This window comes from Anarrhichthys ocellatus, unplaced genomic scaffold (genome assembly GCF_004355925.1).
Source record: "Anarrhichthys ocellatus isolate YVR2014 unplaced genomic scaffold, GSC_Weel_1.0 scaffold5, whole genome shotgun sequence".
Classification (NCBI taxonomy): domain Eukaryota; kingdom Metazoa; phylum Chordata; class Actinopteri; order Perciformes; family Anarhichadidae; genus Anarrhichthys; species Anarrhichthys ocellatus.
In genome coordinates this window covers 10180081-10206394 of record NW_022280035.1, presented here as the reverse complement: position 1 = coordinate 10206394, position 26314 = coordinate 10180081, and the positions used below count along the sequence as shown (strand labels likewise).

The 26314-nt window shown below is 41.7% G+C and overlaps 1 protein-coding gene across 2 annotated transcripts; it reads right to left on the bottom strand.

Moving 5' to 3' along the window:
• Nucleotides 1–416: 416 nt before the first annotated feature.
• On the bottom strand, nt 417–16077 carry LOC116381934 (protein Wnt-2b-A). 2 transcript variants are annotated; one of them, XM_031844472.1, is made up of 7 exons: nt 16036–16077; nt 13073–13165; nt 11395–11559; nt 8646–8878; nt 4910–5187; nt 3479–3743; nt 417–1098 (listed from the first exon to the last, which is right to left on the bottom strand). In XM_031844472.1, exons 2-7 carry the CDS (start codon nt 13135–13137, stop codon nt 869–871), a joined length of 1236 nt encoding a protein of 411 aa, XP_031700332.1. In that variant the 5' UTR covers nt 13138–13165; nt 16036–16077; the 3' UTR covers nt 417–868. The 2 variants fall into 2 exon arrangements, with proteins under 2 accessions (XP_031700332.1, XP_031700333.1); XM_031844473.1 differs by lacking the exon at nt 16036–16077 and having other exon boundaries at nt 8658–8878; nt 13073–14371.
• Between the last annotated feature and the right edge of the window lie 10237 nt (nt 16078–26314).

The following is a 26314-nucleotide window of genomic DNA, read 5'->3' as shown; positions in this document are numbered from 1 at the left end:
AGTTTGTCATCTTACACACTGAAAACTAGAGTACACTGTATAATCATAATAACTGGAGTGCTCTTCTCTCTCCTTGTGTCAGCCAATGTAGTGCAGTCTCATCCACAGATGAGAAATGAAACAACACTTTACATTTTAAATAAATCACTTTAAACAGGTTTTTGTCTTTTTTCTTTTTTCTCTTTACAAGTCCCGATGACTCATCCGTCCATTTATTCATCTAGTGTCCATCTCCCTGTTCTCTGGTACTCCTCTGCCTGGACTTCTGTTTGGCCACACAGGGCCAAACTTACGTTTAGATGTCCACTTCTCAAAGTGCACTTGTCAAGCTACTTCCCAAAGTCCAACCAAGTATTTGGTAGATAAAAGTCTATTCCCCCCCCCCCCCCCCCCCCCCCCCAAAAAAGAACATTATGTGAGTATATGATGTTGTTGTAATAATACTGGATACGTTTTTAAGGCTCAGTTAATGTAAAAATGTGTCTTTAAAGCATCAGGAAAGCAGTAAACCATTTCAACCCAGTACCACACGCCAGAAAAAAAGGCCTTCTGGACTGAATCTGAAAGTCCAATCCACCCTTACACCAAAGCATTCACTGGTTTCACCGTTCATCTGATCCCAGCAGTTCAGTCACAGGGCTATTCACAAACAGGGGCTAATGGATGTTAATTCATATTGATGGGTACTGAACTATAGTGCTTTCACAGACAGGTACAAAAGCCATGCAATGATGAACCAAAGATGGGGCGGGGGGGGGGGGGGGAGAGCACTTTCGGACAAACTTTCCCAGAATGCCATGTTCCACAGGATGTCCCATAAAGGGGAAAGGGGTGAGGTTGCATTAGAGGGGGCAGAGGGGGCGCGTCCTCAGGTCTGGTCCAACCATTCAGCTCGCTTGGGAGCTTTGCACGTGTGTATGTCCACAGCTTCCTCACAGTCCTTACACTCCACGGCGCAGCACCATTTGAACTTGCACTCGCACTTAGTGATTTGCTTGACTCTCGTGGTGTCGTAGCCCCGCCCACAGCACATGACCTCACAGCCATCCGTGCCGCGTGATGTCTTGTTGCAGACCCGCCCAGCCGTGCCCAGGGAGCCTGCACAGAGCACAAAGAGTTAGCCAATAAAAGCTCAAAGTGAACTAAAGTTAGTTTCTGGTCTTTTATGTTTTACTTCTCTGACAATTATTCTACTGAAAACAACAAATAAACATTAATCTGCAACTCTTTTGATAATCCATTAATACCTTAATACATTTTCAAGCTAAAAGCCAGACATCACCTTCTCAATAGTGGGGAATTGCTGGAATTGAATATATATTTCTTTTTACTATTGGTTGGACACAACAAGTAATTTGAATATGTTACATTTGGCTTTCGGAAATGGTGATGGACACTTTTTTCTCAGAAAGAATCGATCTGTTGAGAGCTGGCAGTAGCAGCTCTATGTGTGGACACCACAGGCTTATGAGCCGCAGCAGTCGGGCTGTGTGGCCGCGCTAACCTGTTAACATGGGCGCCGAAATGAAAAGCAAGACGTGTTATACCAAGAGGGTTAGGTTACACAATTTAAATAGCTTAAATTAGTTGCTTTTGCTGTGCTACTTAAGCTATGAAACCAGATATAAAAAAAACTGCGAATTGACCCATTTAAAATGAGCTTAATTGATTCTATTGGTGTTAATATTGGATTTTAATTTTGTGACAGCGGTAGGGTTGAACAATTTTGAAAAAAAAAATCGAATTGCGATTATTTTGACCTTATTTTGCAATGGTGATATGATTTGGGATATTAGAGGGACTGATGATTTCAATTATCATCATTATTCTCATTTTCATTGAAAAACATTAAAATACTTATGGCGTACTTTTTGTGTGGAGCTGTAGCAAACAAAGAGAAAAAGTGGAATATGTGTAGGCCATCTCTGCAGCACAACAATATTGAATTTGTATTTTGATTTACCCATTTCGCCTGCTTCGATTTGAAAATTGCTGTATTGCAATTATCGACACAATTTAAATGAATTGTGCAACCCTACTTTGCAGCCATATTGCCAGCATTTTGTTGAAACTTCTGTAGTTCTTTTTACCAAGCGAGAGATATCGTAGATATTTACCCACTCAGAATTACAGCCCAGCTACTCAAAATTACGATTTGAAAGATATGATGCGACGGGATTAACCCTTGACAGCTTTAGGCTTGTTGTCAAAGACAAATAAAAACATGAATGCTCAATAGAATAGTTTTAAAAAGAAACACATCACCATCTCTATCTAGACAAATGGAGTTAAGCTCAGGATATACAGTAAACAAGTTTATGTTCCAGGCTGGACCTTTACTAAATTTGCGTTATTACAAATATCATAGTTTCACTTTAGTTCATTTGAACCATTTGGTTCAATGTTGGATCTGCAGTGGCATCACCGTTGTTGAATGCATTTTTGTAATGTTTAGCACTCTGGATGTTGCCTAATGCAGTGGCATATTGTCTGTGTCTTATGTGAATGGCATCCCCACAGAGATTAGTGCTGGTGTTTCGTGTGAGAAGCTCCCTGTTTGAACTGCTACCTATCACAACAAGCTGCCCATAGAACAACAGACCCACACACACAACTATGCAGTGTTGGTAGAGTGGCCTATAGTTACACTGCCTTTCCCAAGCCACTGCTCCCTTTGAAGCCACTCTCTGTATGTGCATGTGTGTGTGTGTGCATGCATGTGCGTGTGAGGGTTAAATGGACAGTGGAGCGTGACAGACAGACAGGCTCTCACACTCTGAGGCCCACTCTGCCCTCCAGCTACGCTTAGTTCAGACAGACAGAGAGGGAGAGACTGTGACAGACAGAAAGAAGTGATTTTTTTTTTTTTAAATTAGCTGCTTGTGTCCCTAGGCTGTGGATTCCACTGGGAAGGTGAGAAAGAGGGGGAGGATGGATGATGGGACGAAGAGAGAGGGCAGACAAAGGGAGCGAGGAAGAACTGGACAGAGATTCTGAGTGATGGAGGTGTTGATGTCAACTATTGTAAAAGTTGGTTTGACAGTGTTTCATCCATCAACCGGCCAATCAGAAACAGTCATAACTAATTGGGTGTATTGTGCAAAGGTTGATCAACCATAGGGGTGTGTGTATGTGTGTATATATATATGTATGTGTGTATGTGTTGACAGAGACTGATAGAGGTCAGGTGGTCACAGAACGTCCCCAGGGTACAAGGATATTACCTTCCACTGACATCACACAGGAGTCCTGCTGTGTTATCTGACTACCATTACACACACACACACACACACACACACACACATTGACATTCACACACACACAAACACACTAGTCATGCATGAACATACACACAACATACACTTAACACCCCTAAAACATAACACAGTCGAGACAATCCATCAACGGCCATGAGAAACTGCCTTTCTTCGTCTTTCAATCCAGTCCACCTTCTTCTTCTCTCTTTTTGCCATTTTACCTGCTGTTTTGTCTTGTAGGCAGTAATCCGGAGAGTTCTCAAAGTAGACCAGGTCGTTCTTGGTGGCCTTCCTGAAGGCTTTGTTAGCTACAGCGAAGCCTGTCCCGTCCTGATTCATCGTTACCTCGATGGCCCCGTTGTATTTCCTCCTCAGGTAGTCACCGGTCTTCCGGAAGTCTGACATGGCCATCCAACATGTCCGCAGTGTGCAAGAGCCGCTCACACCGTGACATTTACACTCCAGCTTCATGAACCGCTTCACTGCCTAAAAACAGAGAGAAGTGGTTATTGTGTGTATGTATTTAGCCATCTTGACATTTGGTTTTACATGTTCTGTAAATGCAGCGTTAAGACATAAAAATGTAACCTAATTTTATAAAAACATATTTCTCACCTAATGCTCTAGTGGTATCTAGTTCTTGTAGATAATATTTGGTTTCATCTGCCGAGGTTTCAAGATAGATATCCACCTCTGACTTTTCTGCCTCCACTGCAAGACAATGGAGGTAAAAGGATTTTCACCCTGGATGATCCACAGATCTTAGTGAAGGCTTCATCTGAGCTACTAATAGTCCCTTAACTGTTGACAGTGAAGTCCCTGGATTACCCAGAGATATGGAGACATGTGCTGTTGAATTCTCTGAAAGTGTTTTTTTTACAACTGTGAGCACCACAGACAAAATTCCTTTTACCGACATTGGGTTGGCGACAAACAACTCAGATCCAATTTCAACTTTGTATTAACATGTGATCTGTAACTGAAAATTGTATCTGTATAAGAACACATTTCAACGCAAGGTGTAAATGCAAGTTCTGAATGAAACAAATCTGAATGGAACCCTAGGCAGCTTATCATATCTCCTAACAGTGCCTTGTAAGAGCCCCCCTGCAGGAGCACAGGACACGACCTGTGAACACTTATAACCTGACAATTATGAAGAGTTACAGATCAAATATTGAATCTTTTCCCACATTCAAACTTTTGACGTTTGAAATTCAAATAAAAACGGACAGCCCTAAAATGCACCCAGAATGCATTGTAATTTGGAATGGCATTGTATTGAGATTGGATCCCAGCAAGGTGTGAATGCGCTCTGTATACAGTTTGTCTGCGTTGTTAAGAAAATAATCTCTCTAAGAAGTTGATGGGTAACGTAACTCTGGATCAACTAGTTTGTCTGCTCCACCTACATCATTATAGAGATTCGATCACAGTGCAGGTGGAACCTTGATAACAAGAATGCTTAATACCAGGAAAAAGCCTGTTATCATTACCAACATAACGTTGCCAGAAAAGGATTGCATGTTAATACCAGGTGTAAATGGGGTCCAAGATGCAGATTTATCAAATCCCAAACAAATAAAACATAAACCTGCAAAGCTAGATATATGTATTTGGGTTAATTGATGCCGCTGTAATCACACACTTACTGTTCTGCCACAGCGGTTGTTGTGTAGGTTCATGAGTGCCCGTGCGTCTCGGACTGTCCTCTCTTTGGCATCTATGAAGGCTTTGGCAAACTTGATCCCATAGTTGATGTTATCACTACAGCCACCCCAGTCAAACTCTCCTCTCTCATCGCTAGCCCGTCCCCGCTTGTGCGGGTCGCAGTTACACATTTTCAGCTCCCCCTGGCTGCAGGCGCGAGTAAGCGCATACACCACTCCTGCTGAGGAGATGGCGTAGACGAATGCTGCTTCACGACTGCCTGAGAAAGAGAGAAAGCACAAAAGCAAAAAATAATAAAATATAGAGTATAGACTGAGGTAGAGGTTGAAATAACACAATCTATTATTGAATACAGAAATTGTAGTTACTGATATCATGAAATACAATACATTTTGTACAGCCTAAAGACCTAAAAACTGTGCACCCCACATGCATGCACAGATACACTTAATGCCATGACCAGGCCTGGGTGTGAGCCATCAGAACATGAGGGTGCAGCTGACGGGGGCATATCAGGCCTGATGTGGAGTATAGGACAGCTCTGTTTAAATATTATCATGGAAATAATCCCAGCTGCGGGGCTCTCCTCTGCTCACATAAATTGTTTAAATACAGACACAGTGATACCCCATTAATCAGCACCAGGGTGATGTCATGACAGCATTTTCTACCATTGCTGTGCTTTTCTGGTCTCTAGTTCCTTAGAATATGAGTCATTTATTGTGTGGCCAAAGACACATAGAGAATTAGATATAGTGTTTAGTCGCAGTTGCTTTTTGCAGCGCCCCTGGGAGTGAATACCTTTAAAAGACAACAGCCAGAGGCAGAAGAGCTTGTCCATCTTTAGTCACAGCCTAACAGACAAATGTAGTTTTCACTTGGTGCATCTGTACTTAAAAGTTGAAACGACTCAAATGCTGTTTCAGATAGAATAAAATGATGCACCTGAAATTAGATTCTCATTTCCCCAGTGAGTAAATTAATCCTCTGTATGAATTGGCTTCTTGTGAAGTAAAAGCCAGATACTGAAAGCTGTATATTTTAATTACACTGTACATATAAAAGTCCAACTGAGAATCTTACAGGAAGCAGAGAGCTCCACTGTGTTGTTGTTAACGTCATATCTCCGAGTGTGGAGAACAGCCCCTGTGCTGCAGTGTTATTAAAGAGAAAAGCCATTGTTATAAACGCTGCAAAGCCGCTGCAGTGTGAGTTGATCAGCTGGTCTCATGCGTTGGTGGTCCACTCCACTAACATTAGCTAGTAGTCTCTGGGTGAGGGGGTACAAAGTATCCACAAGACGCTTCTCTTTTGTCTTGCAGAGCTAACTATTAAAAATATTAAATAAAAAATGTGCCCAAATGCTTGCCTGTTTTGAAGATAAACTACAAAATGTGCGTGCTGTCCATCGTCTGGGTGCTGCACTGTGCTCTTGTGGTTGAGTTAGCTTTTTTTGTACATCAACTTTATTAACTACGTACGAGAATTGTCTTTTCGGCATGTATGTCTTATTCACAATCATAGAAAGTAAGAATTGCAATTCATACGTTCAGCCATAACATTAAATTCAAATTGTCATGGCTCGTAATGATTTGTCCACCTCCCTGGCCCCCTGACGACCATCTGGTACCAATGCTATGAAACATGACACATAATCATAAAGAATTTCTATTACATTTGCTGCTGAGGTTTGTGGTTACCAGAGCATGAATCCTGATGTTTTTGGTGACCATGCAAGCTTTCCATCTTGTGCCACTAGCAAGCCATTTTTTTACTGACACACAAGAAACATCAGTATCTAATAAAACGTATACTCATGCTCCCCAGATGATGAACTCTTTCTATTTTGGACCCCACTTTAGGTTTCCTTTAACCTTCAGGTTGAAATGTCAACTTTGAATACCCAATAACTCATTATGTAATCAGCAGGTTGCTGTGAAGACATTCAGCTCCCAAGAGGATAAACCATTTTTAGACCTTGTCAACATAGAATTCCTTTCAGCCGTGTTTTTCAGTCATCCATCTCACGTGCATCTGACATGCCCAAGCTTGAATCAAAATGTCTTTTTTAGGCCACAATGGCCAGCCCCAGTTTGTATTTTAATCAAATCAGCTGTCTACACGGGACACATAATGGCTGGTGTTTCACTTGTGCCTCACGCATGCAATATGAGGCAAAGAGTCTATGTATTTGTCTCTGAGCGCTGCCAAAACATGCATGACCACAACTGTCTCTGTTTCTAACCATGCTCACACACATAATTGTTTTAGTTTGATCGCAACCTCAATGTTGCTGTTTTGGTCATTTGAATTTACAACACTGTACTGCAGACTAACACATAAATACATGAGTGAAGCTATATTTCCTATGTTTAGGAATTGGGAAATACTCAAGTACCAGCACTTTAAAATAACATCACAAAAACTAGCTGATAGAGTACTGATAATAAATGAATAACAGTGGGGAACTTTTGTATCTGAAAACAATCTGAACCAGCCAAGGCTAGATGAGATTGTGTGGTCCAACCTACTTGCTCTACATTCACTGGAATGTCCTATTCCATCTCTAGGGTGAGGAGAAGGGGGCAGTGGGTGCTGTTGAGGCGGCGTGTGTGGGGGAGGATGGAGGAAGGTATTGCTGGTCATCATTCAAATCTGCGTTGTTTGCCTGACAGTGAGAATATCTCTCTAAATATTTACATCTACATTACTGTTTATTCCTGTCCTCCACACACGCAGCCTGTATCTCCATATCTCCTGTTTTTTTCCATGCATTGTTAACCCCCACACAAGCTTAGGATGGATGGAAGAGAGAGAGTAGAACGTCTGATACTAAGTCTGTGGAGACAAGCACCTTATTTTATGCAGCCTGAATCCAGATTCACTACGATGAACTACTGTAAATTAAGCCTTTACCTTTATGCCTTGCTCCAAAAGCAACAAATTCAAGAGAAAGCATATAGGCCACAACCATAACCCCAAAGATGTAGCATTAGATTAGCATTTTATTGGTTCCACTGCATGTAACAGTGACTTACAGGTGCATCACTGCGTACATGCCCTGCATTCAGAATGCAACTGTAATGATAAATAATGGCTACTGCAGTATCATTGCAAAATAATGTGTGATGGACAATTTATAGAACTTTTATCATTTAATCTTTCATGCAAAATAGCCAGCTGGTGGAGGACACCTTTCCTATCAGGTGTTTTTACAGACGAGCCCCTGTCGCTCTATTATTCAATAAATATTCATGATTCAGACAGTGTGCAGTTATAAAACTCTTCAGGAGGAGGAAGTATACATGCACTCTCTACAAAGAGAGTTGAAAAATACGTATGTTGTAACATGCATGTGCGCCCGTTTGCATATGCGTAAAGGCATGCATCTATTACACAGCACAGAGGTCTGGCAGGAGTGGAAAAACAAAATGATGACAAGCCTGCGTCTTGAAGCCTGTGTGTTTATTGACGAGGCGTAAGGCATTACAACAGTCCATTAGGGTCTATAAACACGGAGCACTAGCGTACGTGAGAGGGAAAGATCGGAGAAAGAACAGAGTGAGCGGAGATGGACGGAGAGAAGAAGGGACAGGCCGTAAAAATGAAGGAGGAGAATGAAGAGTGAGATAGGGGCAGATGGGGCTCAGGTTCAGACTCAGTATCTCTACTCTTTGGCCACAATCAGTAATTAGACAGGAAGATATGTAGACACACCCATTGACTTACTCCGTAGCAAGACACGTCCAAACACGGTGTGGTCGCGGTCCAGTGTGCTGCAGTTCCAGCGGTGGTGTCTGAATTGGTGCTGGCACTCTCTGATCCACTCTTTGGTGCCCTCGCCGATGGCCTGCATGATGTCTGGGTGGCGCTGACAGAGTTGCCGCTGCTTATTCACCAAGCCTGGGATGTTGTCGCAGATCACACGGGCCCCCAGCGCACCAATGTACCTGCAGACGCAATAGACACACAAAACGTCTACTTCATTTAAAAGGACTCATATGCAGAATACAAAGTCACAGCAGTGATTGATGGTATTTTGCAATTAATTAGTACACATAGGCGCCCTCATATGGTGGGGATTTACACATGTGGATACACACGCTCGAAGGTGTTGAGTGGCGTGAACGAGAGCTGCAGTAACAGTCCTCTGTGAGTCAGAGTTCACTACACTTAACAGTTTCAGGTTTGCGAGCAGGAGGGGAGTGGAAACCATTTACTTTGCTCTCCAAATAAATAAGCACTTAACCTCTCCCCACAAGACCTGCGTGTGTGTGTGTGTGTTCAAATGTTTCCCAGTGGAATAGTTGAAATCATGTCGTCACAAATCAGAGCACGAAGTCTGGGGCCTCCAATAACCCTGTCAAACTAAGTCCCCATTTACTCACTTTACTCCTCTCTGTCTTCTGTCTGTTCGCTCTCATGCTCACCATACTCACAGTTCTCTTGTATGCCTCCAATCTTTCTCCCTGCCTTGATAAAATAGACTCCTACAGTATCCTAAAAAGATAAATGCTGCGTTGAGATTACCACGAAAATATTACCGGAAAGCTAATTGTGTGTGCATGAGACCTCTTGCAGCTCGGTGGCTGCAGGGTTTTGGCGGGTCAGCGAGTGGAGGTCAGGGAGCGTGTAGCTGTGTGGTCGTGTTTTACGAGGTTGGACGAGAGGATGGAGATGGCTCTCTGCTCCCAAGAGTGGGATTAGAGAGGAGGAATAAGAACAGAGTGCTCATCAAAGGAAAGAGCCAGAGCAGCAATTCACACTTAATTTTCTCTCTGAGAGTCAGGAGGACTTGTGGATTTAATAGGATAGTAAATCATTATCCACAGGTCTAAAACAACATGCTGTGAAGCCCTGCGACTATAAAGTGAATCATAGAAGAAAGACAAGTGGGACACAAATGGAAGGCTTTTATTGACTTCTGATGACGCAGCTGATATTACATCGACCTCTGTTGCCATGCCATCTTCTCAAGCGCTATTGAATCACAAGAAACACTAAAAAAGACGAATAATCTGATCGTTTTCTTAAATGTTATCAGTAACTTTTTATATTTTACAAAAAAATCTAATTTCATGAGAATGCATGTATTATGGTGTCTTTGTATTACATTATTTATGCTTTTTCACCTTTCTCAAATGGCTCGAACATCCCACTATCATAAAGCCCCGGATCTGTCATCACTTATTGTACACCCACAGAAATGTGATAAACAGTTAGAGACTGTATCCCCTAAACTAAATTCCCCTCAAAGCCAATAATGCCCAAAGCCTCTACACACACGCTGGTCCCACTACTCCCCATAACTGCTTTTAATCTACACAAACTATTAGGCATTCCATCACTCCCATACCCGCCCACACACAGACACTTCTCTCATAAACACACTCACACACATGGATATTTTCACGTATGTTATTGCGCAGGCAACGAGATATTTTGTTCAACCCTCACCTATGCTCTAGATGGCTGGTTTTGGGGTATTTTAGTGAAGTAATTTGCGCGTGGTACCTGGTGAATTAATGACTGCTCTGCCTTGTTGAACGCAGGCCCCATCCTTTGCTCAACACGCGCTCAGCCAACAGCGCCAATATAAATTACATTTATCGCTCTATTATTATTGCACAATGTGGCAGGCCAACAAACTGACATGAAGATAAAATGCCTATCAGGAACTAAACCTGAAAGACGCTTGAATAGTTCACAAACTAATAATAAATAGGTTATTTTAATGTCCCATCGTGTTTCTTACTCTTTTTTCAGGAGCATATCATTTTGAATTAAATTGAGTGGTGATAGATAAAAACACATTTGCGTTTCTCATTGCAGTCGTTTCCCCATAAAAAATCACAAGGCAACGCATTCATTCGTGACAAATAATAGCCTATGAAACACTTTTTTTTTTTTTTTTTTTTTTAATAAACCGCAATGTGTTCAAATGATTTGCTGCAAAAATGCACAAATAAGACCAAGAATGCTAAAGTTTAAGATGTTGCAACATCGATGCAAAAAAGCAATGTCGGCATATACAGTGACTCGGCGATAATAAGTGATCAAACCCTCAAACCTCATAATGTCTACAAATCGCTGCCTTGAATTAATTGGAACGGGTTTTGCTTTTGGAAAGGGGTTATTAACATGGTCATCATACGTCAAATTCGTTGGCAATTTGAATCCCTGAAGTTTCTATCGAAAGACTAAGGCTATAGACAGTCCCAGCTCCATTTCAAATGATTAAGATCAATGATTGATGTTCAAAATCATGTGCCATTTCCTTCCCTTCACAGTTAGGCTCCCGATCAAATTTAGTTAATAATAATAATAATAATAATAATAATAACAATAATAATAATAATAATAATCATTTAGGGTACTTAGCAGTTCTTCCAAAAACAAATTCGGATCCCCTAAATGTTGGCAGGCAGGTAGGCCTGTAGGTGTGATGTCTGCAGACAATACTCACCACCATGAAGAGTCCACTCGAGGCGTCACCAGCAGCAGCAGCAACAGACACGCACAGTAAATCCTCGAACTGGCACCGTGGTTTTGGCATGAAGAAGACCGGGGGGAGAGTTTGGCTCCCGGCGAACCACAGCTCCGAATCCGGGCAGCCCGGAGGCTCAGAATCCTGTTTAAACCCAACATGACTCTACGCTTTTTTTTAAACCACGAAAAGTTCCCCAAAAATTAAAGATTTGGGGGGGCGGGGGGGCTTTAACAAACGAGGTTTGATGTGATGTCGGCTAAGCACCCATTCAGAAGGTAGGCCTCATTATCCAGTGTGTAGCTCCATATTAATAGCGCGACTGTCAGGAGTGTGAGGAGCGCGTTTTCGGTGCCATGTGCGCACCAGACTCTCCACTGAGCACTTCTGGCTGCCGACAGGAGGTTTACCTGACCACACGAGCAACAAGTGTTTTTTTCACCTCTCCAGTCAGGTCCCCAACACGTATCCTTGATTTTGCCTTAGTTCAGAGGCAGAAATAGGATCCGAATCATAGCTGGAGCCAAAATGTGGGAGTTGCGTGACTCGCAGCAGTTCTGTCGACTTTGTGACTCTGTGCTGGGTCGGATGCTTACATTGGACCTCTCCTTTATCAGTGCGCTGTGGACAGAGTCAGAGCTGGGAGGGAGGGAGAGAGAGATGAGGGAGGGCTCGCTGCTGACGGCTCCTCTTGCCCATTGGGCAGATGCAGGGGTTACAGAGTTTGATAGGTAGGAGATATTAAAGAGGGATGGATGGAAGTGTGTGTGGGTGTGTGTGTGTGTGTGTGTGTGTGTGTGTGTGTGTGTTGCTGGGGTTAAGGGGCGATGGTGCTGTTGTGGTCGAGTCGAGACGGTCCGAATGTGAGAAGTGCATCTGTAACCCCAATAGTTATTGATGATGGCGCCTTCATTTTACAACCCAGTAAAACTGGATAATTAAATCACACGAAAATGTGTTTTTTTCATATTTTAAAGGGTATTTTCCATTCTTGATTTATGATGCAATCATTGGGTGCAGCAAAATAACCAGAGACCCTACATACACCAAGTATATGTTGGAAATCCAATTGTTAATTGCAGCCACAGATTTATTTTAGTGGCTATGGTATTCACCCAGATATTATTTTATCCAACATCTATTGTTATTGTCAATTCATTATAATTATTCAACATAATCATATTCCTTGGATATGTATATGATTGTATTTCTACTCCTCATGCTGTTCCCCACATACACCTTTCACATAGACATTAATGTTAATATCAACCTGGGGGTTGCAGATAAAACTAAGCCTTTTGGCTAAATGTGGCGCAGTTTCATCATATTCGCGTAATGAGTGCTGTCCCTGATAAAGAAGTAATTTAATCTGTGACATCAGTTAAGTTATGATTATGGTTATTATTTACAAATACTAATTTAAATATTTGTTATGCCTGCAGCCGTGCACCACCTAAAGCATAGCAGAAATGAAAGTTAGAGAAAAAAGGAAAGGGAAGGGAATGTGGGACTTGGAGAACAGAGCCAAATCGTCCAGTGGAACAGCACTATGTCTTAAATATGAACCACATGTGTAAGAGAGAGTGCTGAGACAGCGCTCGAATAAAGCACACACACACACGCACACGCACGCACACGAGAGAGCAACCATCCTTACCTTTTTTCCCATGCGTGCATGCATCTTGAGGTTGTCATCAGGCTTTGTAGCGGTCTGTCATCCATTATCAAATATCAAGTCCTTGAATGACTCCTAACAAATCAAAACCTAATTTTAGGAATCCAAAAATCTTGAACTGAAAAAATGACTTGCTCCACTTGTTAACAGACACTTTTGTTGCACTGTTCTTATCAGTGTAGACTTGAACTTCTCTGGGGAGTTTGTGATATTGGATTAAGAATACCAAAGTTGATTCAGCTGACCCACTAATGCCAACAAACAAGTAAACAAATCGGGAAAATCCTTGTTGGAATTGAAACAAATTAGCTCTAGCTGTCGCAAACTCCTATTTCATCGAAAGCTTGAGAAAAAAGCTCAAGTGTTTATGCCAAAGCTGCTGTTAAAGCTAAGCTCCTTTTAGAGACATTTGTATTTCTGCTCAGAGCTCGGAAAGCAGGCTGCTGTCAGAATGGGACACACACTGGTTTAAATGTTTTCAGAGACAGGCACATTCACAAACACACAGACTACAGTGGGTACAGGTTTGTCACAGGCGGTGAATATTTGTGCATTGCAGCTTAGCTCACAATTTTCTGCTAAATCAAAAAGGAATTAGGGAAGCACAAACACGGCTGAGTTATGCTTCTCTCTCATGCGGCTGGAGCTGGAACAGACTTTCTCTCTCTCTCTCTTGGTCTCTCTCTCAGCCTGTGAACTTGACCCCAGCTTTCTCCCCATAAACAATAACAGAGTGAAATGCCTTCCTCTCAGTTGGAGGAAAAGTTTGCCCTGATGTACGAGGTCTGATCTGGCAACCAACTCCTGAGAGGAAAAATACAGAGTACTGATAAGGGACTTGCAGGGGGAAAAGAGAATGGGCTAAATGAACCAAGAGCAAGCCAGAGGCATGCACTGTAGGTGAAAGAGTTGGACTAATAGCCCAGTAATGTGTCCCCTGTGGGGATTATGCTGTGGGCTGTCACTATAGGCAGTCCAGGAATGAGCTCAGGGTGTATTCCCATCCCCTGGCAGGTTGAGGAGAGAGGACAGCCTGTCGTCAGACCTGGCGAAGTCCCCATACTGATGGGACACGCAGGGGCAAACTCAACACTGGATGGAACAGGAACAAGGGACAGGTGAAAGAAGGACAAAGACAAAAAGGAGATCAACTGAAGCAATTGTATGAATGATGGGGCGGGGGGGAGGTGGGGTTACTGTATTCAACATCATTATCAACTAAGAGACAAAATACCTCATTTGTCATTGCCTTACTGATAAACCCTTAAAGGGACAGTTCACCCCTCCAATCAGAAATACATATTTTTCCTCTTACCTGTAGTGCTATTTATCAATCTAAATTGTTTTGATGCGAGTTGCCTAGTTTTGGAGATATCAGCTGTGGAGATGTCTGCCTTCTCTCTAATATAATGGGACCACACGTGCTCAAAGCACCAAAAAATACATTTGAAAAACTTTACAGCAATGTGTCTTTCTGGAAAGGGACATTGTTGTTGAGTTGACACAATCTATTACTCAAACTGGACTTCCTGGATCGTATTTCATGTATCATCTACACTATAATAACATCACGCAACTCAGGCGGGTCTCATCCAGCCTTTGTAGCTATACCTACGAAAAAGAATGCGCCTTAATTTGTAGATATCCAAAAGCACACAGGGTGGTTGGAAGAGGCGGTGGATGGGTCCAACAACCAGTGACTTTTCAGTCTGTTCATTCCCCATGTAAAACGAGAATGTTGATCTACGTATTTGTCACGTAACATGAATAATGTAGTTACGGCACTGCCGTGGGTATGTTAACCAAAACAACGACCTTTTCCTAAACCTAATCAAGTAGTTTTGTTGCCTAAACCAACTGAGTAGTTTCCTGTGGGGACGAAAGTTTATTTTGTAAAGACCGTAAGCAGGTAACAAGCATCAAAATTGACACGTGTTGCTGGCTTTCAGAAGGAAAACGCACAAAAATTGAGGGGTAACTTTTTGTAAGACATCATTCGTATGAGGATAGGAAGTCTTGAACGTTTCCATTCAAAATAATTTTATTTGAATCCTTGCAGGAGTACTTATCGTAGATGGATCTAATACTGTCATAATTTCTGCGTGTTAAGTAGCCGTGAAGATAAAAGGACCAGGCCTGAGTGGTTGTTTGGATAATAATCAGCTGAGAATCCAGTGGCATTATCTATAAAGCTAATGAAAGGTCAGAATACAACACAGACCCTAAAAATACACAGTCCTCCAGAGACAGACCAGCCATAATGTGCGTGTGCATGAGTGTGCCAGAGAACCAGATCTGTGATAATTTATTGTCCTGTAAATTTAGATCTGCTGACAGAGATGAACTGCTTTGAACAAACAGAGGTGCTGGAACTCCAGAGCTCTTGAAAGGTATGTACATTGAGAGAAAGTTTGTGCCTGCACAGATGCAAAACAAATGCTCACACAGACACATCCATAACTGCTGCCACAGTATGTACCCATCATGGTTGGCCTCTACAGGGCTAAGCCCTGCATACTTGTGACCCATTCTTACTTTATCCCCAGGGTAGCCTGGCAATAATAGATTTTGTCAACACAATAAGTGTTTGTAAATGTGATGGTGATAACTAATAGAATAGGTTGCTGGAGGATGCCGTCATGCTGGACAAATTGGGAGCATGCACACACACATAGACACACACAGACTGGCTGTAGAGCAGGTGATACAGATGACATTAAAGGGATATCCTAAGACACTTCTTAGGAGAAAAGAAGCATGCTCCACTGGCAATACATAGAATGGGCCAATGATACGAACAGATAATCAGACATAAATCATTAACATTAGATATAGGGTAGACTGGGATCAACTTAAATCAGACTGCTTTGATTTTCCTTTTCTATTGTTTAAATTTCATATTTCATAGAGTTAAATGTTTTTAAATAATCCAAATTGAAATTTACCTTTGTGGATGCTGGTTATTTTGACAGCACAGTGTCTCCTTGCTCCCTCTTTGTGGAACTGAGTTTGTGCTGAGTGGTTTCCGGTCTTAGTAGGGAACTGTGTGACGTACACTGCAGGTCATGGGCAGCTGGTCACATGGCTAGCTGAGGTAACAGTGAATCAGTAAATTGAACTCTGAAACATTGTTTTTTTTCCACACAGGATAAGGAGTGAGTCACTCTGTAAACCAAAGACTGAAATCATTGGTAGAACAGCTGCCCATGTTTTTATCGGTAGCAGCTTGTGTTTTTCATTTGTTTATGCAGGAGTTGAGAGACAAGAGCAATTAAACCATGAAATTATTAATTATTAATTAATTAATTAATCCAATACCAGGTTTGTTTCTTGTATTGGAGGCTCTCATTTGGGGTCAAAAAGCGGATCCATTTATTTTAGGATTATGACATGTGGTGAGGATCTTGTGTGTGTGCAATTGTGTTTATGAACGTGTGCATATGTAAGCAAAAATTTGACTTATTTTTGTCAGGGCGTCTGCTTTTAACTATTACAGTCAGCAAAATACTGACAGTCAAAAACTGTTGACTGACAAAAACAAATCGAGAATAAGACCGTTAATGTTTTTCTTGCCTTCTCGTCAATGTTTCACATTGAAACAAAAAAAATAGTTAAATAGCAAAGCTAGGTGGTGAAAATATATTTCTTTATTTTTGGGTTCAACTTTGAAGCTGCTTTTCAATATTTTCATATTAAAAATGGATAAATGATTTGTTATTTGAAAGAAGATGCTCGTAGTGATAAACCCACAAAGAATTATCATCCGACTGGCACAGCCTACTGGAGCAAGTAGGGGTTAATTGTCCAATAACACCGACATGGACTAGCGGATCCAGGTATCGAACCGCCGATTGAAGGGTGACCTTGCTCTGCCACTGAGCCACAGTCGCCCACATATGAGAACATTTATGAATATATTTGTAACCTGTAAGTTTCCCTCTGAAAACTTTGTAATGTAACATAACAAAAACAGAGCAAAAACACTTTGTTATTGGCTATCTCTGTCACAAATTGATATATATTTGGAGGTCCGTGAAACCCCCTGTTCAGATCGTATTGTGATGGTTATACGAGCCCTGTGTGACCTGTGACGGGGTTGGCAAAGACCCTGTGGTAGGGGCTGCAGGAAACCTGCTGTGGCTGTTTTGTGAGCACTCACACAGTGTGATTGACATTTAGTTCTGTAGTGAAGGTTGTATGGGCTCGTGTTTTAGGTTGAACTCTTGAGTGCGGGACATCACGTCTCTTTGGCAAAAGGCTTGAGGGTTCTAAGTTGTAGGAGAGGTCCCTCCACGCCCTGAGTGATGAGAGCAGGGTTTAACCGGCTGCAGGTGCGCTCGAGACAGGCGGGTAGGGCCTTTGAAGTGGAAGCCAACTGGGACCCCGGCCCATCTCTGACCAGCAGCCAGCACAGACACATTCGCTTTCAATTAAAACTCTCCCTTCTTTCTCGATCTTTTGCTTTCTGCTCTCTCCTTCAATACTATATGTTTATGTTTAGAAGAGAACAGTCTTAAAACTGTGATGCAGTAATTCCAATTCTATATTGTTACTAATTAATAACTGATCTGATCATCTAATTGTCTGTTATTTGTCTGTGTTTGTGTGAGAGTGTGCTCAGTTCTTACGTCACCTCTCACTTAGGCTTCATGAATCTTCTTCTGTCTCATGGCCAGGTTCAGCTCATAGAAAACTGCGGGTCCTCAGTGCTTTGACACCCTGATTTATTGTTTCTGATTTATTTGTTATGTGATGAAATCAGGGATGTCGTCACTCTCGTGCTCTGTCATCTGAACAGGACACATCCTGTCTTTGACACTGCTTGTTTAGCAGCTAAGTCATACCAGCTCTGTTACCTGATAGAGGAATATTGCAAATGCTGCTGTGGCTTATTGGCTGCTTTTATTTGAACATATGTACACACTCAAGTATGTATGTAAGCATGCACACATCTCATTAAAGAGTGAAAAAGAGAAATAAATGGCGGTTTCGATGGTAAGCTCCCTGGAGGCAGCTACATCTGGCTCCTGTTAGCCACAAGCGTATAAAAATCAAATGTGGTTTAGTCCCAGACACACAGACACACAGACACACACACACTCACACACACACAAACTCTGGGAGGTAGGACTCCAGCATGGTGGTCACCCCCAGCAGTCCCAGTCTCTCCAATACCAACCCTAGTGAACTCAGCAGACATCAAGGGGCTCAGACATGGACTAGTACTCCTGGCACAAATCGTAACAACAACCCATACACAGCCTCTATACAAAATATTAAACCCTTAAAACCGTGTGGATACCTGTCTGCCGGGCCGGGCCTCTTATATGTCTGACTGAGAGTGGGGGGTGTCAATAATAAAGAGTCATAAAAAAGTCAAACTCGTAGTTCTGTCGGTGGTAACATACTGTATTCGGATAAACAGGGAAAAATGTTTACAACAAAATATTTTGCATGCAAATGCGAACATCAGCCTGTAATTTTTTTTCTTTCATTTTTATTTTCAGTACCGTCAAAGTGTGACCCTATAGTAGAATTTAAAAAAAGAGTTTTTGATTTATCTATATGTGAATTAGGAAAATTGACTTAGATTATTGTATCCTAAATTTGAAGACTGAAACAGTTATCTGATTTACTGTATCAGTTAGTCGACTGACAGCAAATTAACAATATATAAATATATAGATGTATCAGTCTGGGCCAAAGTGATGGACAGACCGACATCCCCAGCGCCACACTGCTAGCATGACTAGAGATGGGAATTATTCTCTATTTCCAGCTTTTATAATGTGAGGATTTTATGTCTTTCTTTAACAGATATGATAGCAAAATGAATATGCTTGGTCAAATAAAACAGGCATTGAAACGATGTTAAAGCATACTACTGCACAAAAACAACGATTCTACGATGAGTTCATCGACAGGATGTAAGAGATAGTTTATATAAACAGATACTCATGGACAAACAAGTAACCAGACTAGCTCCACACCCCAGCTGTCCAAAAAAACCAGTGCACGCTCTGTGACACATTGCCCTGCAATGAAATTCATCATCCTCATCATCGTTGCTTCTGATAGTGAAATCGATAACGTGTGCTTTAGTAACTGTGTGTGTAATTGGTGGCTGACAACATCATTAGAAATAAACTGTTTGTGATGTTCAGGCAAGCAAACTGAGAAGAAAGTTCATTTGTAAGGCTATCACACTTTTCACCTCATTAGAGACTGACGTTTACTGTAATTTCTACAATTTTCTGGTTTTCTGGTCATGTATAAATGCCACTGAGGTCAAAGAGAGCTCATCCATGTGTGCTCCTCCAGGCCCAGCAGGCATGTCAAAAAGAATCTGCAGCCCTGCGAGTCTGTCTCTGGCCTTCAATTTCCTGCCATGTTAAATCCTGGACAGAAGAGCGATCTTGATTTCAGCTTGGGTGGGATGCCCAGCACTTCAATAACATTTGTGGTATTGATATTAACATGTAATGTCAGCGTTATACCACCAGTACCAAAGCATATTCGTTTAAAGCTTTTCTCTTGAATGTGTGAGCGCTGGCATAATCCAAAGCCTTTGTTGCACACACTGTGAAATAGTGACCAGTTTACCAGCTCCATATGAATGCCCTTGTGATTGCCAAGCCCATGTCAAAAAGCTGCAAGAGACTGACTGCATCCAAATGAAAACATTTTCTTGGTGGAGAGCACCAGATTTCATGCCATGTTTTAACAATAGCTGTGTTGTGGTCGACTGAAGCAGTCCAGTAAAAGCTGGCATTCCTTGGCAGCAGGCTGGCACTTGTCCTGGACTGTCAGAGTGAAATGTTGCCCTTATGTCAGCTCTCAGTAAAGTCCACTATCTCTGACTGTGATAGACAGGCCCTCTCGTCTCTGGAGATCTATCTCATGCTGAGATACACAAAGGCTGAGATCAGCCTCTGGACTGATTTTAAGGCCTGGAAGCATTTCCTGGCTTGTTGCTGCCAGGTTTCAGTAGATGCCAGGTGAGGATCAGAGAGTTTTTAGGCCGTCATTCGTCATGTTGCAGTGGTGGATGAAGTACTCAGATCCTAAATGTAAGAAAAAGTAACAATAGAGCAATGCAAAAATACTCCATTACAAGTAAAAGTCCTACATTTTAAACTTCAGTAAAAGTATTCAGTTAAATGTTTTTAAAATATCTAAAGGAAAAGTACTAGTTCTGCAGAAAAAAAATCTATATAATAGTATAAATTATATTATTACAAATACTGATGCATCAATACATACAGTATTAAGCTTAATTTTCAGAGGTGGCACTATTTTAAGTATTTTATAATGTTAGTTAAGTCCAGTTTTTCCCAACTCAGGGGTCAGTCCCCTTTAAAGATCAAATTAAATGTAGTGGAGTCAAAAGTACAATATTTCCCTCTGAAATGTTGTGGTGTAAAAGCCACCCCTTTAATTTCTGCAGCAAATATTTAAGCCCACCCCCCTGTGAGTCTCCTAAAGCACATCTGACCTTACCCACCAGCCCTGCTCCTTACACAAAAATGTTGCAATGTCTAGACCTTACCATATGCTTCTAATCCAACTCCAACGTCCTCTTTGGTTGTGTCTCTCCATTCTCCTACAGATCTCTCACACAAAGTCCTTTAGCATCCTGCTCTTTTCACTTAACCCCCCCATCCCAATTCGTCCAGCTTTACCCCAGCACCCTTATTGCACCTGACAACAATACATCTCTTTCTTCTCTTACCCAGAAATAACATTGCTAATGATGATCTCTCTCGTTTTGCTGATACATCAACTCTACATTTGCTCTAATTTGCTAAATGTTTGCTGTAATGTTTTTTTGTTTTTTCCATAATGGTTGAAAAAAATTCCAGTGAGGTAAGGAATTGCAGTTGTCTAACGGAATACTTTTGAGAAATATGCTTTTCTTTTTTCTTTCTTGACGAGAAGTATGAGAAGATCAATACCACTCTCATGTCTGCATGTTGAGCACAAACCCTGGAAACAACTGGCTGCAGTTAATAACAGTTGTTTTCTTTGTTGATTATTTTCACGATTAATAGATTAATCAAAGTTAGTAAAATGTCATACAAAAGTGAAGAATGCCCACCACAATTTTCCAGAGCCAGATATGTCATACATCATATTACGTATATGACATAAACTGGAACTAGTAAATGTTTGGCTTTTTTGTTTAAGAAATAACTTGATACATCAATTATTGAAATTGTTGAAAATACATTTTTTGGTCGATTGACTTTGGTTAATTAATAAACTAGTGTATATAGTTGTACTGCCTGCCTCTGTTCCAAGGTAAAACAGATCTGCCGACCAGAACCTCTAAATCCACAAATTAAAACATTATATCTTGTTTATTTAATCTTGAACCAAAGTGTAAACACAACCAATTGTAGTCTTACCCTGGATTATTTGCTGGAGTCTTTCCTGGCCAGGCCAGTGACTTTGTAAAAGGTGGAATGCTTGGTTTCACCTGTTGACTGTGGGTTTTCTTTTTCATTTCATGGCATCTTCATGTAGTCAGTTGGAGCATCAACAGGAGTTTTTTCACTACACATGAGCCCAAATAACGACAGCAACAGAATGTACATGGCGTTGCATGAGTGACAAATTAAAGGTCTTGTAAATCCTGACGAATCGGCCTGCACTTGAAACAGACGTTTGCTCGCTCGTACAGTGTGTATGCATTTGAGCCCTTTAGCAGAATTTTAGCAGGAGAAACACATGTCCACATTAGGCAGTTTCACTGATCAAGCTGATATGACTGGAGATAAAAGACCAAAGTGGGAACACCCCCCCCCCAGCAACAATAGCATTACAACTCTATGTCAATTTAACAGAATAAAATACAAAGGAGAGATCATCGGAGGAGATACAGTATCATTGATTTGGACATGGGTGTTTGTGAAGCACATGATATGAATTCAATTTTCAACATGAGGAATTTCACATGGTTTTTGTAAATGTCTCCAGAATGAGAGCAATGAACAGGCAAGAAAGAGAAGGAGGAGAGCAAGGTAGTGACTGATTACAGGGCATCAGACCAAATGGGAACCAGAGACTGTGAGATGTCAGAAAGACTATAGATTTATACTTTACCTGCTCCCCTGAGATCTAACACACATACACCCGCTTCAAGCACAAAAGAGGGGGGAGGATATGAAAGGATATGAAAAAGAATAGGCACCAAGTTGTAGGTCAAACAGTGTGAGAGGGTTAGTAAAATAAGACAAAGATGAGCGAGGGATGGATGACCAGAGAGTGAGTGAGTTGGAGCTGAGGTGAAAACAGCAACATCAGGAGAAAACATCAGCTGGGTCTTATTTAGATCAACCGTTTGTAACCGGTGAAAGGAGCCCTGTGCGCCCGCCTGTACATCTGCCCTCCGCATGTTGGACAGCAATGGGTGGGCTGCTCTGCTTTAGTCTTTCCCTCACATTGCCCTATGTCTTTGGTCAGACTACTCTGTATATACAGAAACTGAAATGTTAATTTCAAGGAAAGTATTGATTCTGATACTTCTGATTAAATGGATGATTCCCTTCAGAATTTTATTCTGAAACAGCAACACAAGGCACAAAAATTCCCCAATGAAAATCGTACTGAGGAAATTGCTTTGCAGTAGCGCAACCTATTTTGCCCATTCCAAAGAAGATCAGCAGCTTTCTTGGTGATTTTGATCATAGTTTCCTATAACTGGCCCTGAACATCAAGAAGACACAAATTCTCCTTTTCTCCTCCAGTGATACATGTTGACAACATCAGTCTCAAAAATGTGGATCTCTATCGTGGCAGCTTCCTCTCCTCCAGAGCTGACATTGAGAATTACGTCATCATATCAGCTGTGCCAGTGGGGCCTTTACAAAACTCAGGAGGAAAGTTTTTGAGAACCGGGACATACACGTCAGGCCCAAACTACTTGTTTACAAGGTTGTTCTTCACACTCTACTCGACCTGGGCCACTTACAGTGGACACATCAAAGCATTGGAGTACGACCAGACGTCTCCCAGAGACGTACATCAGGCTTCACAAAAATATTGAACAACTGTGTAAATGAACAGAATATGCACATACAGCTAAATGCATAGGCTTTGCTCAATAGCTCCTTCATCATATTTTAGTGGACAGCATTGGTGGCCAATAATCACATTATATAATAAAAGCCAGTATCCTGGCTGGCTAACTATATCCAAGACATTCCAGTGCTGGTATGCTATTTCCTTGAGCCACTGGCCAGTGGGCAACTTACCACCACCCAAATACAGCCCTTGTCTAATGGGTGCGGTTGTCCCACCACAGACAGCTTGTTGAGATCACTGCATGAAACCACCAAGTGCAACTGACAGACACGCATGAAAGCTAACAGACCACGGAGCTGCTAACTGCTACTTTCACTGGAGGCTGGTCTGAATTAGAGACCCTCTCCCCCTCTGTGGACCTCATACCCTGATCCAAACCTAACTCCAGTATAAATCACAGCCGGCCAGTTGATTTCTGAATCCTGACATGTGTTTCTTTTCACTGGCCAACTTAACCTATCTCTTGTTCATTCTCCCGATCTCTGCCTCTCCTGCTCTCTATCAAACCAAGGTGAATTAACTCGATATTTCAAGAAGAGACGCTAGTGTGGGTGTGCTTCACCTGTGCAGAATTAACTCTGAGCAGCTCATACATCTTTAAGGTAAGCCTCCAGGTCTCACAGACAGGTCTCTCCTAAACACAGCTGTAAAATCTTTATGGATATGTAAACCAAACTTTAACATCAAAACGCTCAAAGGCTGTGTCAGCTGACCATAGATCAGCTGTAAAGAGATAACTTGCTTTATAGTTTCTGATATTCTTCTGCAGATATCTGCAGAAAAGAGTGAGCTTAGATTGATCATCTATGAGAAATCATGGACATACTAGCGTGCAAGCAGTTTGACATGACATGAGCAGGTGGCAAGTGTGTGTTTTTGTGTGTGTGTGTGTGTGTGTGTGTGTGTGTGTGTGTGTGTGTGTGTCACTCACTAGTGGTGGTATATACTAGCTGAAAGGTCTAACTGGCTTTATCTAAAAGTACTTAGATAGTATTAAAAGGTCACATGGACTGCCAGACTGTATGTAGGTATGACTGTTAGAGGAGAAGCATATCCAGATGTGTGCTAGTATGCATGCGTGCGTAGGCCTAATGGCCCACAGTGACTTTCTCTGATCACAGGACACAACACAGCAAAAGAGCACATGAAAGCTCTGTCAAAAGAAACTCCTCAGGCTCCCTCACAGGAAGACCCCATTACAGCGTGTGCATCGATAAAAACGGTCCCCCTTCTGCCCTGTGGCTTCCGATAGCCATCTCCTCCCCTCAGTGGGTTCCTAGTCAGGCTGCACAGGTCCGACTGTATAAATGGCCCCCAGGGAAACAACAAAATGGAGTTAAGGACTCTGTTTATGCTCCAGATAATACAAATGTACCGTTACTTAACGCCAGATTCCCCATAACGCCGGTGGGCACACACATATTAGCATGCTGGGTTTTAAATGTGTTCCGCGATGGCAGAATAGTGGCACTCTTTGTGTGCACCTGTGTTTGTGTTTTTCATATGGTAACAGTTTTTTGTGCAAATTCTACCATTGCATTTACTTTTTTTTATGTTATTTGTGATGAAAACCAGAGAAATAAGATAGTTTTCATCAAATTTCCAAAAATATTTTTTTATGATAAATGTGTGCACTACATACACAGTACAAAGAAATACATGCAGAATAAAGGGAAGTAGAAAATACACAAAACAATTGCAAAAAATGCATGACTGAAAGTGCAGGGCACCTGTTACTATGTTATGAAAAACAAGCAACAATGAAATAACTGTACTAAAAGGTGCATCCGTGCATCCATGTACTGTATGCTACAATATTACTATTTTGCTATTTAAAAAACACAAAATAGTAGATAGTAGTAGATGTGATTGGAAAAGCAGATTGCAGCAGTGGATTGAGTTTGAAGTATTAAAGTATATGACAATAGTGCGTGAATTATTCTTGTCAGTGTCCAGCAATGAGACAGGGATTGTACAGATTCATGGCCACAAGGAGTAAAGATCTCCTGTGGCATTCAGTGGCCCATAATAGTAGTAGCGCAACTACTACTGTTTTTGATTGCAGTCAAACAGTTATTCGTGCGCTCAACACTTTCATAAGAGCGTGACTTAAATGTGCAGCCATTGTGCATGTACCACTGCATCTGCTACTTAAAGATGCAATACTATGATGTCTCGTTACCCTGGGAGTTTGACTGAGAGCCTGTTTTTCTCAATTACAGTTGGAGCAATCTCATCATGACATTATAATGTAGATGAATGGCCCTGACCTGGCAGACTCTGCTCCATCGTTGCTAATGGAAGAGAGAAGTCATACTTCACTGCTTGTGCAACTCAGCTTGTAAATCAGTGTGAATTACAAGGCCGTGCAGTAAGACAGGCTTTGTTTTTTTTTATTGATCAGTCTAAATGCAAAACTCACATGACAATGATGGATACAATATGCCATATGTGTTGGTGCAGCAAGTGGTAGACTGATAATGTTCACCCTTAGATCTGTCTCTCTTGACCCTATCGTTTCAGTGGCTCTAATCAGCCTCTGGATCAGCCTTGATCCCCACTTGACCTGGAAACCTCAATAAATCAAACTCCTCTGGACTGTCAGCTCATTGTTACAGTAGTACAGCATTCACCCAAAGTCATTACAATATGCTAGGAAATGGTGGAAAAATGCTTTGTTTGAGGTTTTGGTTTGATCTTCTTTGGCTAAAGTTTTACATTAAATTTTTGAACAGTCTGGAGGAGGAGTCTTAATGTGGTATGATGATCGTTTAGTTGATCTTGTTTGTCTAATCTACTAATGCTGAAGGTGGGAATCACTTAGCATAAAGCCTCTGCCTTCACACTGAGTTTACATAGTGAAGTCTGAGCCTGTTGTCAGTGTCTCTCAGTATCAACAACAAACAGCCCAGAGGGAGTAAAACTAGCTACAGTTGAGGTGCTCGACACACTCACACCTACATGCACGGACAACATTATGTGCTGCAGTCCCTCTCGCTGTGAGGGATAAACACCCCGTCGTGTGGCCTGATCTGTTTACGAGTTAGCCTCTGGCCGGCCAGGGTCGTGGAGGTTGTGTATGTGTGTGTGTGTGTATATGTATATATGTGTGTGTGTGCGCACAAGCATACGTGTGTG

Coding starts and splice junctions, on each gene's coding strand:
- LOC116381934 (XM_031844472.1), bottom strand. CDS start 13,137: ATGGATGACAGACCGCTACAAAGCCTGATGACAACCTCAAGATGCATG. Junction 11,560..13,072: donor ATGCACGCATGGGAAAAAAG/GTAAGGATGGTT, acceptor GGGTTTAAACAG/GATTCTGAGCCTCCGGGCTG. Junction 8,879..11,394: donor CGAGTGGACTCTTCATGGTG/GTGAGTATTGTC, acceptor TTGCGTCTGCAG/GTACATTGGTGCGCTGGGGG.